This window comes from Emys orbicularis, chromosome 2 (assembly GCF_028017835.1).
Source record: "Emys orbicularis isolate rEmyOrb1 chromosome 2, rEmyOrb1.hap1, whole genome shotgun sequence".
NCBI lineage: Eukaryota > Metazoa > Chordata > Testudines > Emydidae > Emys > Emys orbicularis.
In genome coordinates, this window is record NC_088684.1 from 266512894 (window position 1) to 266531767 (window position 18874).

Consider the following 18874-nt stretch of genomic DNA (forward strand, 5'->3'; position numbering starts at 1 on the left):
GCTGAATACTTGTTTCTAGAATGTTTGAAAGATTTTGGAACTCAAGTAGTACCATGATTTATGGTTTGCTCCTGATTAAACAATGTACTTGTGCCAGGGCCGGCTCCAGGCACCAGCTTGGCAAGCAGGTGTTTGGGGCGGCCATTCCAGAGAGGGGCGGCAGGTCCAGCTATTCGGCGGCAATTCGGCGGACAGTCCCTCACTCCCGCTCAGAGCGAAGGACCTTCAGCTGAATTGCTGCTGCAGATTGCGATCGCGGCTTTTTTTTTTTTTTTTTTTTTGGCTGCCTGGGGCGGCCAAAACCCTGGAGCCGGCCCTGAATTGAGCTCAACAAAAATATAATTGCTCATTTTCTATGAAACCTAATCTATAAAGGACATTACAACTCAAGTTATTTTATGGAAAGAAGAGATATCTATGTTAAATATACAGCACTAGTGAAGCAATCAACCTACATATCTGTTAGAGGTTTCTTTTTAATCTACACTGAAGGCTAAGAAAAGGAGTTAAAGCTATATTCACTAACCAAATGAAATCACTGTTGGCATGTAAGCATTGCAGTTTGGGACTTCTGGCAAATATCAACAAGAAGCAAATCAGAAAGACGGATTTGGCAGACATATAGATCCATTTTTCAACAGACAAAAAACAAGAGCACTTTTTTTGTTTTTTTTTAGTCAACACAGTGTTCTTCGTAAAAGGTCACACTATACCTAGAAATCTGGTTTGGACACCTACACTTCAGCTATCTGACAAAAAAGAACCACAGGGAGAGAAAGAAGAATTGTTGGCTCCAAAGCTCAAACTTCTTGCACACAGGAACAACAATTATTTAGCTTTAGACTCTAGAGGAGAGAAAAAAGAAAGCCCATCAGTAGAACCATCCACCAACCTGAAGCTAACATCAGGAAATGTCTACTTTGATTCAGGATTCTCTGAATGGAAATGAGTTTTCAAGTTAAAACAGATCTTCACTGTACCAATCCAGAACGATGGATGTACCCAATAAACTGAGAAGTAAATGAAATTAACAATTGACTAAGGTCTGCTATCCTGTACCACAGAACAGATTATTTTATATCTTATGGACCAACTATATTTCTGGTGCTTAAATAATAAAATGTTTGCCTGTATTACATCTGGGAGTCAGCACACCAGGTTTCTCTTCTCAGCTCTGTCACTGACTTGTTTTATGATCTTGGGCAAGTCATTTAACCTCTGTTCCTCAATTTCCCCATGTGCAAATTGGAGTTACTTACATATTTTTAAACTATCCAAGGTACTTATATGGCCTCCATTACTGCAGTATTGAAGCATCTAATAATCTTTAGCATAGTTATCCTCATAGCATCCCTGTAAGGTAGGGAAGGACTACTATCCCCATTTTACAGATGGGGAACTGAGACCCAAGGACAAAAAGGAAGTCTGTGGTGGAGTATAGAATTAATCCCAGGTCTCCAAAGACTCAGGCTAGAGCCCTAGCCACTGGATCATCCTCTCTCTCCTACACTTTTATGAAGTGTTTGGAGAGCTATAATTGAAAACGTCTATAAGGAAGCATCTCATCATCCATTTTCACATGCTTAACTTCTTGAAATATTCACTTTTGGGGTTAAAATTTGCAATGCCTAGAGTCCACCCCAAAATTTATTTAAAATTTTATTTTAGGAAAGCCTGAGCAAAATCCCTTCAGCCATTATAAATTATGAGAGAACGGAAACTGCAATTTTTAGAGCTGGGTGGGAAACTGTCTTCCAAAACCACAAAAATCTGAGATTTCAAAAACTGCACCCACCTCAAACTGGGCAAAGTCAAAATCTCAAAATATCCCATTTTTTGACCATTTTGAATTTTTATTTCTAAATGAAAAATTAGTCAAATCTGACCCTTTTCCGCAAAAACCTTCAGTATCAACAAACCAACATTTGCCAACTTAAAAAGTTTAAAAAAAAAAAAAAATTCCTGACCAGCCCCATCACTTCTGTTTGTTAATAATTGCAGCTTTAAAAAAATGATCATCGGAATAATAAGCACACAGAACTGAAGTGTGAAAAATAAAAAAATAGCATGGGGCCTTGTCCCTGGGGAATAGTCCCTTTGGATTGGAAAAAAAATGGGTTTGAGTTAAGAAAGACAGGAAAAATTTAAATTTGCAAATGATAGTATTGTATGAAATTCATTCCTGCCCAGACAGACTTCTGTTTAGGCAGATTTAAGTGGTGTGTAGGCTTCTGTACAAGGATGATTTTCACTCGTATTCCACTAAATCAGGAACTGTGCACTTAGATGCAATACACATGCTGCTGGCACAGTTCAGGAAGCACACACTTTAAGCTGCAGCAATACGGACACTTGTATTCTTTATTATTCTCTCTCCATTTTTAGCCTGCTCAGAACTTACTAACAAAATTCTACTGGACATTAATTGTAGGGAATGTCTCAATATTTTCCTACCTGGGAGTATCTCTGACTCACAAGTAAACTAATCCATATCAGACCAGTAAAAAGGAGTCAGAAGCTCTTCTACCCAGAGTAATGCATGTTTGTGCATCTTTGAATGGCCCATTCTCAAGCATTTTAAGCAAGTTTAACTTCAGAAAGATTTCACTTTAGAAAACAGAAGGCTCAGGATGGCATTTTTTAAAAAGCAATCACTCTAGCTAAAGGAAAATCATAGAATATCAGGGCCCCTGCTCAAAGCAGGACCCATCCCCAGACAGATTTTTGCCCCAGATCCCTAAATGGCCCCCTCAAGGATTGAACTCACAACCCTGGGTTTGGTAGGCTATCCCTCCCCCCCCAGCAAGGCAAGGCAAGGCAAGGCAAGGCAAGGTAAGGTTAGATAGTCAGACTCTTGCATCATGTATATTGTGGAGCACTTCAATTAAGAGGGAAAATATGAAACTTTTTTTTACAGCATAGAAACTGAAGGTGCCACCACTATGATGACCGCTACCTCCAAATGAATCCCTAAACTAAGTCTTACTATTGCATTCTCAAGATAGTCACGTCATAATAATGAACATAAAATTACTCATCCTCGAAGTACTTAGACAAGTAAGCTTTATAACTTTTTTCAAATCTCATTCCTTCAGCACCTTATTAGATGTTCCACAGTGAATGCGTACCATATGTACAGTACAAATATGCTAAGTGCTCACATACCATAGTTTGTGACTGCATATGACCTGTGTTTGAAGTGAACTTCCACTGACATCACCACACCTACAAAGAGAACAGTTGTTTCTACAAAGATGCATAGAGATGATTATTCTGAAAATAAATTTATGCTTAAGAAACTGCTATTATTAACAGTGCTAGCTATACATTTAAAGAGTTACTGTATACATAGCATACCATACACTTTTCTCTCTTTCTTGGTCTGAAAAGGGAAAAGGTAGGACCTGTGCATGAGGAATCAGAGGAGGGAGAGAAGACAGGTGAAAAGATACAGTCAGAGAAAGGGAACATAAGAATCAGTCTCACACACACACGGCCAGATTGTGAACCCTTAGTTATGCTGGCGAGCACTTAGCATTCACTTCACTGAGACTAAGTGAAAAATGAATGCAAGCAAGACTTGAGAGAAAAAGTCTGTTACCCTAATAGTGAAACAAACTAATGAAAAATATATGCATGGCAACTCATTATCCAATTAAATGCTATTTCACTGGTTTCCATGTTCTTTTTTCCCCAAGTGCAAATTGGAGTTCACTGCCCCTAAAAGTATCATCCACCACCATTGTCAGCTCCAACAAGGTTCTCTCATTCTGTAGCCTTGCTGGGTTAGCCAACACTTTCTAATTTTACAAGCAAAGTAGCTTGATACAATAATTAAACAGTTTTTAAAATAACCCATGAGATGTTCTCCTATAGAAATTAACTTTCCTTGACAACAACAAGAATGCCTCCTGGTCGAAAGGAAAAAATCCCAGTTCAAAGAGATTTTAATTACATTAACCTTGGATGTCTCAGATTTATCAGTTTATTAACACTGAGAAACATGAGCTGCCTTTGATTGGCCCTTGGTAATACAGGAAAAGTGTTCTACTTCAGTTTAAGTAAACACCACCACAATACCTTTAGTAGGGAAAGAAAAACTGGATGTGATCATTGACTTGTGCATTACCTTCTAATTACTGCATACACTTTGTCACTAGGCTGGCATTTTGCCTCCTTTGAAACAATGAAACTGCAGAACTATTTGTCCCAGAAGATAGCAGATTTACTTTTCTATCTGTTACATTTTGGCTGGATTACTGATATTCTTTGGAGGTCTCCCAGAAGAAACTGTAAATAGATTACAACTGCTCCCAAAAAATGCCCGTCTGGATTTTAACCTAAACCAAAGAGTCTTCTCACAGTCCACCGTACTGAGGATTAATTCACAAGTTTCAAGTAAATAGCCAATAGACCAACTTTTCACACCTCTGATTTGATGCATTTATCTGGCTGAACATACTTCACCTCTTCATTTTGCTTTTCACAAGTTTGTTTGTACACCTCTACCCCAATATAACGTGGCCCGATATAACACGGGTTCGCATACAACGCAGTAAAGCTCTGACACGCTGCTCTGAGCAATGTGTTAAGGGTGCCGGGCCGGGGCCGAGGGATTGGATAAGGGGCAGAGGGTCTCGGGGGCGGTCAGGGGCTCCCCCCACAGGGTCTAGTAGGCAGTAGCTGTGGGGGGGGGCAATTTTGGGAGCCCTGAAGTCCCAGAGTGGCCCAGGGGATTAGCGGGGGGCCAGGAGCAGCCCGCTCAGCTTCCCTCGCCCCTGCCCCAGCCGTGTCGCTCGGGGGAGGGAGCTTGGGGGAAGGGATCCCCCCACACTCATCGGCAGTGGGAAACGGAGCAGCCCGGCCCCAGCCCACTCCACTCCCACCTCCCAGCTGCGGTGCTCCGCTTCTTGCTGCAGGTGAGTGCAGGACCTTTCCCCAACACATGCCATACAAATTGTATGATGGAGAGGTATATGAGAGTGACGCTTCCCCCAGGGTCATGAGGCACTTTGCTATCACCTGTCTTTAGCATGAGGAAGCATTGTCTGTGCATGCTGTGGGTCAGCTCCCCAACTTCCTGGGCCACAAGCAACATAGGCACTCCCCTCTAGGCCTTGAGGCTTCACTGTTACCCTACAGGCTAGCAATTGGCCCACCCCAACTCCAGAGCCCTCAGTGTCTCCCTGGAGCGTCCAGTCCTTGATCTACTGGACACCTGCAATATTCACAGATTCACTGCTTCTAAAGAAACAGTTTACCAGTTCCATCGAAGATCACTGTTCCGCTTAACACACAACATTTAGGCCTGGTCTACACCAAAAAGTTAGGTTGACTGAGCAGTGTAGTTAAGCTGAGATAAACCCCCAGTGTGGACAGTCCCAGGTCGACGGAAGAATTCTATAGCTGCCACCTCTGGGGGAGGTGGATTACCTGCCGACAGAAGAACCCCTCCCATCGGCATAGGTAGTGTCTACACTGAAGCGCTACAGCAGCATAGTTGCAGCGCTGAAGACCTGCCACTGTAGCGTTTCAAGTGTAGATAAGCCATTAAATATGTTTATAGTGAAATCAAGTATAAATTTATTTAACAAAGCATACAGATTCCAGTAGTAGCAATTAGATGTATTGGAAATAAATGGTTACATATAAAATAAAATCAAAATAATCATTCCACAGCCTTGACTTAATTAACAAGACTCTCTCTGTATCTAATAAAGCATTGCTTATCCAAAAATCCCTGCAGGGCTTTACAGCCAGGTTGGCTATGACCCTTCTTCCATGAGACAAGCATGCTGTGCATTTGGCTCCTAGGTGAAGGAGTCTGTGCATTTCTTTGCACCCCAATATACTAGAACAATCCATTGTCTTTATTCATAAGCATGGCACCCCCTGCCCCCAAATGTTTGTTTCATCCTCTAGATTTTCTTTCTTGTAGATTTTATAATCTTTTATTTAGCCCCTGGCTTAATATGCAAATAGGCACACACTGTGAGGCATACAATACACAATGCACAAATGGCCAGACAGGGAGATACGAGTCTGTTGCCTCTTGCCTGAAAGGAACCTTTCTGAGGTGTGTCACCTCCTGGTGACCTACCTTAACTCCAAGACCTTAAGAACATAATTTTTACTATCGATACATAACTCCTTAAATATTCTCCGTGCAGACATTTCACAATGATTATGATGATCAGTTGGCTACTGGCTCTTGGTGGAGCTCTCACACGCTGCCCTTTGGTGAACTACTATGCAAATATTCGACTCAGGGGATCCCTGTAAAACCCTATGCATCCCTTGCTCCCTCTGCCAGTTGGCACGAAGAGTTCCCTGGTTCATAATGAGATTTTAAACGTCAAGTACTATTTTCCTCCTAGAACCTCTGAAAAAAAACTAACGTACTGAGTCTTCTATTAAAGATGGATACCATGTCCTATACTCAAAAAGTTCCATCCCCCCAAAATAGTACAATTTCAAAAATTCTAATTTCTTAAGAAAAATACAAATACAAGTTTTAAAAAATACAACAAACAAGAATTTAACATGAATACAATTGATAGAAATCAGGACAAAGGCATACAAACATACAATCTACTGCTTCATGCATGACCATAAGGTAAGTGTGCATTAGTTATAATTATAATGTAAAAACGATTTTAGTAGTGACATCACAACTGCATTATGCATTCATGTGGCACCAACTTTAGTGTATCTTTCTTCAGTTTGTCACAAATATGTTATTTTCTCCACCAGAACCGCATTTGACAGTTGTTTCAACTCTTCTGAATAAATTGAAGGTGACACAGATTAATAAATTGTAAAAATCAAGGGAAAGATCTTCAAAGGCACAAGTGACAGGAGCCTAATCCCACAAAGCTAGTATAGATCTTTGTACAACATGGTGTGAACATGCAATGCAGAATTAAGACTGATACATCACAGGAATCATCTGACCTTACTGAACTATTCAGACCTTTTGACAACTTCAAGACGATATTCTATATATTGAATATTTTTAAAGAAACAAAGATGTGCACATACCACACACACACACAAACACTAGATGCAACAACTCTGCCTTCAATCATCAAAGAAGGGTGATTACCTATTACAACTGTAATACCTGAAGAGCTGATTTTATTATTTTTAATTTAGGTTTGAAGTCGTAACCCATTTTATTGTTTGTTTTTTTTAATTTTGAGGACTAAGCAAACCCCTCCCCTCCCCCCCCCCCCAAAAAACCCCACAACAAAACAAAAAACCCTCTAATTAAAATACTAGACTTCTAAAGCCAGTGCAAAAGTGGTTACAGGAGATCAACACATGTACATCATCCAGCTAGCAGCCAGAATGTGAAATCTATAAGTAAATTCTCACTCACATCTGCTGGATGCCTGTTGCTTTCCTCCTCATGTTTCCATGGAAATGATGTCAGACTGGACAGGATAAAGATTCTGTACTATCTTCTATAAACCTTCAATTACTTTATTTTGACTGATCTGATCACTGTTTCCATGGAAATTTAAGCATAAAGGTAGCCAATAGCCTCCAGGTCCTCCTCAGCTTGCAGCCAGCATATGAAATCTCCAAGCGAACTGTGCCACTCTCCAAAAAATCACATACATTGGCTATAAAAGTTTGCAGTACTTTTAATTTAAAGAAACTTATGTAAAAATACAGAAAACATATTTTGCATACCACCTGTGCTGGGTGTAATACTTTTAAGGAAGGCAAAATTAACTAATGTATTTTTATCTGAAAGTTTATTCCTAATACGCCACAAAGTCTGCACTTTTGTCAGCCATGAGGAGTCCTCCTTTCTAGATGTCCATTTAATAAGTAGTTTTTTACCTTAATGTAAGCAGGAAGAGTGCTATAAAAGTCAACGTTACATTTAGATGTTGGAATCAGACCATATCATATCAATATTTTACACCAGGAGAAGAGTTAAATTCCACTGCATCTCTCTGTGTTTTAAAAAACTATATAAAAAGAGAATTTCTAGAATTAACTTAACCTCAACCTTCCAAAAGAAAAGATGGTGCCCACAATCGTAAAGAAATCAGGAGTTATACCAACGAATGAAAAAAGTCTTAATTTCCTCCACTAGTAAAGTAACTGTTCTGATCAACTAGAACACATTTTAATATTCCTTTATATGGTCTCGGTTAGAGTACCACCAAGCTTACATCTCTCTATAGAATTTCAGTTCTCTGAAGAGCTGAAAACACCAAAAAGATTTATAGGCCAGGTTGTGTGGCACCTCTTTAGATATCTCTGACTCGCCAAAATAATTCACTGAACAGTAAAGAAAAAAAAAGAGACACTTTGACAAAGGTAAACATTTCCTAGACTTACACGGATTTAGATTTAAGAGATACACTTCAATTACCCATCTAATTTTTGTCTATGACTTTTCATATATCGATATTAAGAAGTTTAACTGCAGTAAAACTCTCTCCCCTGTTCTGTAAAACCGACCACATGTGTACATTGTTTGGACAGTCTGCATTACAGAAGTAATAGCTTTCCTCTGGAACTTCAGAATTTATGTCTTCAGTAAGTTTTGCATGCTTTCTATGCTTGAAAAATGTAAACTATCACGTAAGAAGCAAGCTTGCCTGCTTCCCCTACAGAGCATGCTGAACAATTACCTTTCATTGGCCATAGATTGTTACCAGCTGCTGCCATCTACCTCATTCACACCTCCCTCTACATATGGCCAGGTGGTATATGCTTACACTCACATGGTCTGGCTTCCTTCCCTTCCCTTCTCCCCCCATGCCAAAGCAAATAGCATTTCAGACAATTAACAACCTGCCCCAAAGGATTTGCTGTGAGCATATAGAAACATGGCCTACTTCCCTCACATGGGAGGCATAATTTACTAAGATTCTTTACAGCCAACTGGTATCTCAAGAAACTCTGACTATACCTCACTGCAGAAAGGCCTATCATGATCCATGGAGTGTTCACTAATTATTTTATTTTGTAACAGCCTTACTACAATAGCCTTTTCTAGACTGTTCTAATATTATTCTAATCTTATTTTTCCTAAACATTTCCTTTATTTTTCTCTGTAAAGATAAAAAAGTAACAGCAGCCTTGAGCTTTCTCAGTTTCTATCTCATGGAATCTGCAAATGTACAGCTTGAAAATCTCTGGAAATCTCACAATGACAACTCCCTCAATAACCCAGTCTTTGGTGCTCCAATACCAGTGCTATTCCAATGTTTCAACTTTCAGAATAAACACTTGACTGAACGCATACACCCAAGAAACGGCATTATGTATTTTGGTTACGCTAATATTCAAAGATGAATTTACCACTACACGTTTTCCTCGTTCATTCTATTGCGGTATTTAGAAAAATCTGATGTTAACCATTTCTTTCTCAAAGAAGGAGATACAAATTTTAAGGGCATTTAAGGGTAATGCATGAATTGCTAGAAGCCCAGTACTTGGCTTTTTCAATCATACTTTGCTCCAATCATAAATAGAGATGCTTAAGACTATGGAGGTGGTGAAGGGCTCACTCCGAGCCAAGTTGGCAAATTGAAAAGAACAGAAGAATTTGCATTAAGTTCAAATGAAAATATTCTGTAATTGATATTCTTTAATTCTTTAAAGAACGGTAACACTGGAATTGTTCACATCCCTTTTCTCCTCTTCCTCTCCCCCCTCCGCCCCCCCCCCCAAGTTCTCTAACCAGTCTATGAGGCTGTACTATTTTGGGCTGTGACCATCTAAGTACTTTAATAATCTTGGAGATCATCTCTTCACTATGCTTTGCTACAAGTCTATACACAAACACTGGGACTTATGCTTTCTCCACCATGCAGAAATCATAAGATGAAGGCCTCTAGTAGAACTTAAGTGAGTCATGTAATGAAATGAGGAAGGAATCAGCTGAGTGAAGCAGACAAAGACGAACTTCAAACACTCAATTTTCAGAGAGTCAATTTTGTCTTCCAAAACTACCAACAATAGTTGTGGGCTTTCTCTGCTCTATACTTTGCAAACTAAAATCGAACTGACTGATTCCTGGTCTGAGAGAAAGAGGAAAGAATGAATGATTGCATAAGTTTTTGCTGGTTTTACTTACTACAACAGGAATGTACTATAGGGAACAATCCAGCATTTGCAGGGGATGGACTGGATGATCTAATACAACTTTTCCATCTCTGACTTTTTAGAGCTGGTCCAAGTTCACAGAAAGGATATTTCTATCCAATAGTACTGAATGAAGAGAGATCCAAAAAAGAAAACCAGTGTAGCAAATCATACACACTAGCATAACATTCTTACATAAAATGCTGTAATTATATATGCGCACATGAAACACCTGTAGACAAAGTAGCAGATCATTTTTAAAATTAAAATTTTTCTATTTATTGCAGCTTTTTAAGCTGTCTGGCCTTTAGAAAACAAGCCTTCTGACCAGTTTGCAGCCTGAAGAATAGCTTCTACAAATTGCTGCTTGTACATTACCACTAATAACCAATACTAGCAAGAGCAAGCTTGTCCCCTAAAAAATGAGCTTTGTCTCTAAATGAGGAGCTCTGTCCACCTCATGTACAGAATGACTAGGATCAAGTTACTATTAATTCAAAATGCTTTTTCCTCCAACTTCCTTCTTCTCTTTGTGTAGATTTAAAAGAAAAGCCACATCAGTACTGAAACACTATTTGGCCCTAAGCTACAGTGCATCCCTCTGCTTTAAAATATCAGCCTTCCTCCCACTGCCTACCTGATTGCACTGACTAGATCGGGGTGGGCAAACTTTTTGGCCCGAGGGCCACATCTGGGTATGGAAATTGTATGGCAGGCCATGAATGCTCACAAAATTGGGGGTTGGGGTGTGGGAGGGGGTGAGGGCTCCGGCTGGGGGTGCAGGCTCTGGGGTGGGGCCAGAAATGAGGAGTTCAGGGTACGGGAGGGGGCTCCGGGGTGGGACCGAGGGGTTCGGGCAGGAGCGGGATCAGGGCTGGGGCAGGGGGGTTGGGGCACGGGAGAAGGTCAGGGGTGCAGGCTCCAGGCAGCGCTTACCTCAAGCAGCTCCCAGAAGCAGTGGCATATCCCCCCTCTGGCTCCTATGCGAACAGGCGGCTCTGCGCGCTGCCCCGTCCGCAGGTGGTTCCTGGCTAATGGGAGCTGCAGGGGTGGTGTCTGAGGCAGGGGCAGCATGCGGAGCCCCCCGGCTTCCCCCTACGCATAGGAGCCGAATGGGGGACATGCCGCTGCTTCTGGGAGCTGCGCAGAGCCACAGCACACGCGGAATGGGGCAAGCCCCCGATCCCGCTACCCAGCTGGAGCGGGACACCCTGCTCCCCAGCGGGAACTCGAGGGCTGGATTAAAATGTCTGATGGGCTGGATGCGGCCCGCAGGCCATAGTTTGCCCACCTCTGGACTAGATGATCACAATGGTCCTTCTTTTGGCCTAAAAAAAAAAAAAAATCTAGGAAACACAATTTTCCAAATGGAATTAATATATAAGAGGAAGTGTGTGATTTGAGGGATCAAGAATGAAATCTACCTTGAGTTTACCTTGGAGAGGCTGAGCATACAGTAGAACCTCTATACTTCAATGTGACTACTCACATGTATGAAGTTACACATACGCCTAATTTTTGGAAGGATCAGAGTCTAAGGGTGTATCTCCACTGGAATAAAAGATTCATGGCACAGCCACAGCTGGCCCAGGTCAGCAGACTCGGGTTCACAAGGCTAAAAATTGCTGCGTAGACGTTCAGGTTTGGGCTGGAGCCCAAGCTCTGGGACCCTCCCCCCCTCACAGGGTCCTAGAGCTTAGGCTCCAGCCTGAGTGTGAATATCTATACAGCAATTTTACAGCCCCACAGCCCACGCCCATGAGCCTGAGTCAGCTAACCCAGGCCAGCCGTGAGTGTTTAATTGCTGTGTACATGTACCTTAAGAGAGAACTCATTAATACCCAATTTCATCTCTGGATTAGTTTAGTTATTAACACATTATTGCAGAACCAGACTGGGAACAACCACCAGTGAACAACTCATACCTTTTTAGTGATCCTATTGGGGTGAAATGAAATCCACAGTGGCTAGAAAGGTCAGTGGGGCACAGGGGTGAAGCCCATAGGACAACTGAGAATGATAATTGAATACTGTTCCTTCTAGTTTGTTGCTGTTATTGATCTCTTACCAGAGAAGACTAAGATATGTAAAGAGTCCTTTGATAATCTGAAAATAATTCTGATCAAATATTGACAAAAAGGTTCTGTTCATTTTTGAGTAAAAAGTAATTCTTTTAAGCCTTGATTTCCAAATTATTACCATCATTAGAAGACCATCTGCCTGTCTCCCCAAAACAAGTTATCTCAGTACTTATAAAATTATAACTTGCAATAAAGATCCCTTTTTCCTTGGCTTGTACTGTAACACTCAGAAATTACACTGTAAAATCAACAAATTAATTTGAAAACACTGCGGTCTCCTTTTCATATCTAGCATTAGCAGCTGTTATGATATTTGATTTTTTTCCACAAAAAATCCTAGCACCTAGAGACCTGTGATTATGTAGGAATCTTGGCTTTCAAAAAAAAAAAAAAAAAAAAAAAGAAGTTTCCATCTCACATGGTCGTAGAGTGAAGCTTGAAAGTGTGACTTCAAGCATACCTTATGGCCTCAAAAAACAAAAAAACGCCTTAAAATTTGTTTTTAACACAATAATGATTTTTAAGCCAGACTCAGTTGTTGGGGCCTGACTCATGATTTTTGAATGCTGATTTCTGAACCATTTGTATAATGGGATGACAGAAGTTACTTTTACTGCTTATGTTCAATTACCATCCAGTAGCGATTTTTCATAGTAACTATTTGTCCGACTTAAACTTGTACTACTTTTGGAGATCATCCTACTTTTATCAAGTTTCATTACCTCCCTCTACCCTTTCAGGTTACAGCAGCTAAGCTAACAGCTGCACCACTTCCATGAACTCAGGATAGGCAAATTTGTGTCTGTGGTAACTGTTTCCACATCAATAAGACAAATACAGAACATATTAGGTCACACCTTTGAGGACTGCTATAAAATAAGTGTTAATTCATTGTTACTATAAAGGATTTAAGAACAATGCTACCCATAGAGATTTCCTAAATTATGCTTAAAATACTATCAGAGGGACAATACACTGAGTGGTACTACAGATTGACAACTGTTACAAATTTTGCTGAATTATGAGCACTTGTGGCGTAGATTGCTACTCTTCCTACTGATTCAGCTGAGACTTCAGAATTTTCTTTCAATTTGAGTTATCCCTATATTAGAGGTTCAAGACATACCATACTGTAGGCATGGTACATTTCTAACAAGCTGATTGGTCTTATTTTACTGCTTTAAGCTGTCTGAGCATTATTTAGATTGTTTTGCATACTTCCATGGCATGTTTTGATTTCTGGTTGTTGATCATTTTCATAGCAGGACACTTTACTGCAGTATTCTTCCAAACTTACTTTACAGTCATGCTTTAGTTCAATATATTTATATGCAAAACACAATTTCCAGTGCAGGCAAGCCAACAAACAGAACAGCTTACTAGAATTTCAGTTTACTTTGTTAAAGGAAATTATTTTAAATTAATGTGGCTACTGAACTGTTGCCACACTTGACCTCAGAAAACATATTCCTTCTAATTTTTGCTGTGAACATTTATTTATTTAAGCTAAACTCCAGGTCTTGAATGTTGACCATAAAGACATCTCAGATTTCCTGCTACTATTTAGTATTCTCTCTTTCTAAACAAGGGCAAACAACATATGTTTGCTGCATTAGTGTATACTGCCAGAACATCATTACTAAATGAAATCATCTATGTATTTTTGGTAGAATCTTATTTAACAACTTCCACCCCTGACAGAAGCAGAGTTAGTTGAAACAAGGCTGTTTTGTTTTCGCTGAGCAGCAGTTTGATCACTGGTTTCTAGATGGCACTCAAAACATTTTTCCATATGCTCTTCTCAAAGAGAATCTGACTTAAATGTGGTTTACCTTTACCAGTGAATGAAGGCTTTTTTCACCAAACATATCCCAGAGGAAGGTCAGGTCTTCCTGGCTGTCTACATATGGCTGCAGCTGGGCTGGCAATGCAGCCAGCAGCTCATACAGACCTATAAAATGAAAATAAAACACAAAGTGTAATCTAAAGGTGATCTCATTAATTTCACTTAACAGTTCTGTGTAATTGGCTGCCTGCAGCATGTCATTTTAAATGGATAGGGAGTCTGCAGTATCCAGCAAAACCTAAACTTAAAGAATCAAAGGGAACATTTTTTAAAATTACTAGGAAGCAGATATTACCAGTGTACTTTTTACCTTGTCACAGTGTCAAGCTTTTATATCCATATATATTTACATAAGACTATACAGAAAATTCATAAAGATTTTTGAAGAAGGACAAATCCTGAAAAAAAAATACATTCCTGTGCTTAATCGTTATTCCATTACCCTTGATGTTAGCCAAAGAGTGAAATGAGTCATGAATAGGAAAAACTTCCTTAAAAGAACAGAAACTGGAAAGGGTGGTCCATTAAAAAGAGTTCATGGTTTCTCTAAATATTTCTTGCTAATATATTGTTTAATACATTTTTTATCCTGCTTCCAGCAGAGATTTACAGCAAGACAAAAGAAACTGCATTGTTAGTTATGGAGTAGCCAGATCTTTAGTATACCAACACATGCGTGCATAAGCTACATTTTTAAGTTTTTAGGTATGCAACATTTATCCAAGATTCTCTAAAAGTGTTAAAGTAACTGCTGCTCCCAGTGGCACACCTCTCTAACAGTCTCCCAGGGGCAGACAGTAGCGCAGTGTTCCACAGTAGCATACAGCATAAACTATCCATCATGCACACAGACCATCAAACTGCTGTCCAAGAAATGTAGCAACAGTGCTTGCAGCAGCGCTCTTTAGGGAGGTAACCTGGCATGAGTTGATATCAATTCATAGCACATGCTTAATTTTCCAGTGGGATTACTTGGGGTAAAAAGGACAAAATGCCTTTTTCTCCTGTCTGCTGTCTACAAAAACACCAATAACCTCCTGGGATGCACTATACATGATCCTGGTATTATTTTTAGGCTAAGTAAGTGCTGCTGTTCCTCACAAGGACAGCTTTACAAGATATGTAACTAGTAAAGCACATTATGGTAAATTATAGGTTGCCTATCACTATTATGCCTATTATCTCCCAAAAACATAAGATTTAAATATTTTATTAATCTGCATTGTTTCACAACCTTTTAAGGCATCATTCGTCCCTTCTAAAATTAAATATAGCACCTTTGGGATCTGATTATTTAACATTTCTCTCTCTTTTTGTTGGCTTTGAGTACAGTATTGTGGAAAAAATGTTCCTTCCAGTTACATTCTTTTCTGTGGTCCAAATGTTTTTGGTGGTTGACATTCATTTCTCTCAAAATCTTGCTTTTATTTAAATCTGTTCTTGTTTATGCTTCAGAAATACTATAAAAAGAGGATATAACTCAAACCACTACAATTTTGCACAGATATAAAAAAAACAGAGCCTTAGCCAACTACAGCCTAGTAGTTGTACTAACACCCAAAGATCACAAGTTCAAAATAGGACGCTTGGCTCTTAGTCTCTGGATTAATAGAAGTTAGGCACCTGGTGTAAATGGATATGTGCAGCACTGTGTGGTTTAAACATAAACTTGGCTGTTATTTAAGCATATTCACAAAAGTTTGATAGGGAGTCACAGTAGTTATCAGCTGCACAAAGTTACATTCATCATTCTGACTAGGGAAACAAGTGCTTGATAAAAGGAAAATTTAAAATTGGAAAAGTGAAAATTTAATTAAGCACTGACTGACTTCTTATTGAAGACTAAGATTTCCTACATACACGGATTTATAGAGTTTTGTTTTTGCACACTTAATTCTCCAGCCAATTGTGTTATTACAATAGCATGTATCCTTCACAATGAACTAAGGCTAAGTTTACACTGCACTTTCATTGTCCAAGGGCCTATTGAACAAAAAAAGTTTTAACGTCGAAAAGCGCTGGCGTGGACAGTGCTTTGTCGGTGGGAGGTGCTCTCCCACTGACGAATCTACTGCCCCTTCTTGGGGGTGGTTTTATTTTGTTGTCAGGAGAGCTCTCTCCTGGTGACAAAGAGCAGCTACACTGTGTGCCTTACAGTGGAAAGGCTTAAGCAGCATGGCTGTGCCACTGCAATCTGCGCGGTGTAGACTTAGCCTAAGACATGGTTGTTTGAAAGTAGGAGTGGAAAATAGAAGATTTAGCCTTACACTGTGGCACAACCACCATTTAGGAACACGTCATATCTACCATTCAGAGGAAAGAAAATATTAACTTGAGCCATTTCCTCTAAGTAAAGATGCTGGTTGGAATAACCATTTTCTCTTGATTAATAGACCTGTTCCTATTTTTCCATAAAATGTGCTATAAAATACACTCGTTTCGCCCTTGTAACAGGTCACTGTACCTTGACTCTCAGACAATTAAATCGTCAAAGAAAATTAAATTAAAGTATTCACAAAAATAGAGGTTTAAATATTAAAGTGATAATACAACAGTATAGATTTCACAAGGCAGGCACTATATACCTTCTTTGGAATAGGATATATTATCAGTGTTATGCTGTAAACTGAGTTTGATGTAACCTGTTAATTTCTCTCACCAACCACAAAGAGGAAGGAAATTCAAAGTTAATGCTATATCGCTAATTTGCTATTCTGTCATTCTCACTCTGTTGTGTTTGACTTGAAAGAGGAAAAAAATGGCTTTAAGCTTCTTCATAACTGTGATGCTGTATGACTGGAACATGACCATTTATATATTAATATTACCACTATTAGACAATTGCAACAAATCTTGAACAAAGTATATCATGTAAGGTATCAATGGAAAAGTTATGATTTGCTAAGTATGATTATCCTCAAAAAAAACAGGAGTACTTGTGGCACCTTAGAGACTAACAAATTTATTAGAGCATAAGCTTTCGTGGGCTACAACCCACTTCTTCGGATGCATATAGAGTGAAACATATATTGGGGAGATATATATACACACCCATACAGAGAGCATGAACAGGTGGGAGTTGTCTTACCAACTCTGAGAGGCCAATTAAGTAAGAGAAAAAAAACTTTTGAAGTGATAATCAAGATGGCTCAGTACAGACAGTTTGATAAGAAGCAAGTGTGAAAATACTTACAAGGGGAGATAGATTCAATGTTTGTAATGGCTCAGCCATTCCCAGTCTTTATTTAATCCTGTGTTGATTGTGTCTAGTTTGCATATCAATTCCAGCTCAGCAGTCTCTCGTTGGAGTCTGTTTTTGAAGTTTTTCTGTTTTAAGATAGCCACCCACAGGTCTGTCATAGAATGGCCAGACAGGTTAAAGTGTTCTCCCACTGGTTTTTGAGTATTATGATTCCTGATGTCAGATTTGTGTCCATTAATTCTTTTGCGTAGAGACTGTCCGGTTTGGCCAATGTACATGGCAGAGGGGCATTGCTGGCACATGATGGCATATATCACATTGGTAGATGTGCAAGTGAACGAGCCCCTGATGGTATGGCTGATGTGATTAGGCCCTATGATGATGTCACTTGAATAGATATGTGGACAGAGTTGGCATCGGGCTTTGTTACAAGGATAGGTTCCTGGGTCAGTGTTTTTGTTCAGTGATGTGTGGTTGCTGGTGAGTATTTGCTTTAGGTTGGGGGGTTGTCTGTAAGCGAGGACAGGTCTGTCTCCCAAGATCTGTGAGAGTAAAGGATCATCTTTCAGGATAGGTTGTAGATCTCTGATGATGCGCTGGAGAGGTTTTAGTTGAGGGCTGAAGGTGACAGCTAGTGGTGTTCTGTTATTTTCTTTGTTGGCCCTGTCTTGTAGGAGGTGACTTCTGGGTACTCGTCTGGCTCTGTCAATCTGTTTTTTCACTTCAGCAGGTGGGTATTGTAGTTTTAAGAATGCTTGATAGAGATCTTGTAGGTGCTTGTCTCTATCTGAGGGATTGGAGCAAATGCGGTTATATCTTAGAGCTTGGCTGTAGACAATGGATCGTGTGGTGTGTCCTGGATGGAAGCTGGAGGCATGTAGGTAAGTGTAGCGGTCAGTAGGTTTCCGGTATAGGGTGGTATTTATGTGACCATCGCTTATTAGCACAGTAGTGTCCAGGAAATGGACCGCTTGTGTGGATTGATCTAGGCTGAGGTTGATGGTGGGATGGAAATTATTGAAATCATGGTGGAATTCCTCAAGGGCTTCTTTTCCATGGGTCCAGATGATGAAGATGTCATCAATGTAGCGCAAGTAGAGTAGGGGCATTAGGGGACGAGAGCTAAGGAAGCGTTGTTCTAAGTCAGCCATAAAAATGTTGGCATACTGTGGGGCCATGCGGGTACCCATAGCAGTGCCGCTGACTTGAAGGTATATATTGTCCCCAAATGTGAAATAGTTGTGGGTGAGGACAAAGTCACAGAGTTCAGCCACCAGGTTAGCTGTGACATTATCGGGGATACTGTTCCTGATAGCTTGTAGTCCATCTTTGTGTGGAATATTGGTGTAGAGGGCTTCTACGTCCATAGTGGCCAGGATGGTGTTTTCTGGAAGATCACCGATGGATTGTAGTTTCCTCAGGAAGTCAGTGGTGTCTCGAAGATATCTAGGAGTGCTGGTAGCGTAGGGTCTGAGGAGAGAGTCCACATAACCAGACAAGCCTGATGTTAGGGTGCCAATGCCTGAGATGATGGGACGTCCAGGATTTCCAGGTTTATGGATCTTGGGTAGCAAATAGAATGTCCCTGGTCGGGGTTCTAGGCATGTGTCTGTACAGATTTGTTCCTGTGCT

The 18874-nt window shown here is 40.1% G+C and overlaps 1 protein-coding gene across 1 annotated transcript in view; it reads right to left on the minus strand.

Moving 5' to 3' along the window:
• Positions 1–16326, minus strand: part of MPP7 (MAGUK p55 scaffold protein 7) — a 164099-nt gene extending 147773 nt beyond the window's left edge. The window contains exons 1-2 of the mRNA XM_065398472.1: positions 16308–16326; positions 14027–14145 (exon numbers count right to left, since the gene is read on the minus strand). Coding sequence (XP_065254544.1) covers positions 14027–14145; positions 16308–16326 — 138 coding nt within the window. The remainder of the gene's footprint in view (positions 1–14026; positions 14146–16307) is intronic.
• Between the last annotated feature and the right edge of the window lie 2548 nt (positions 16327–18874).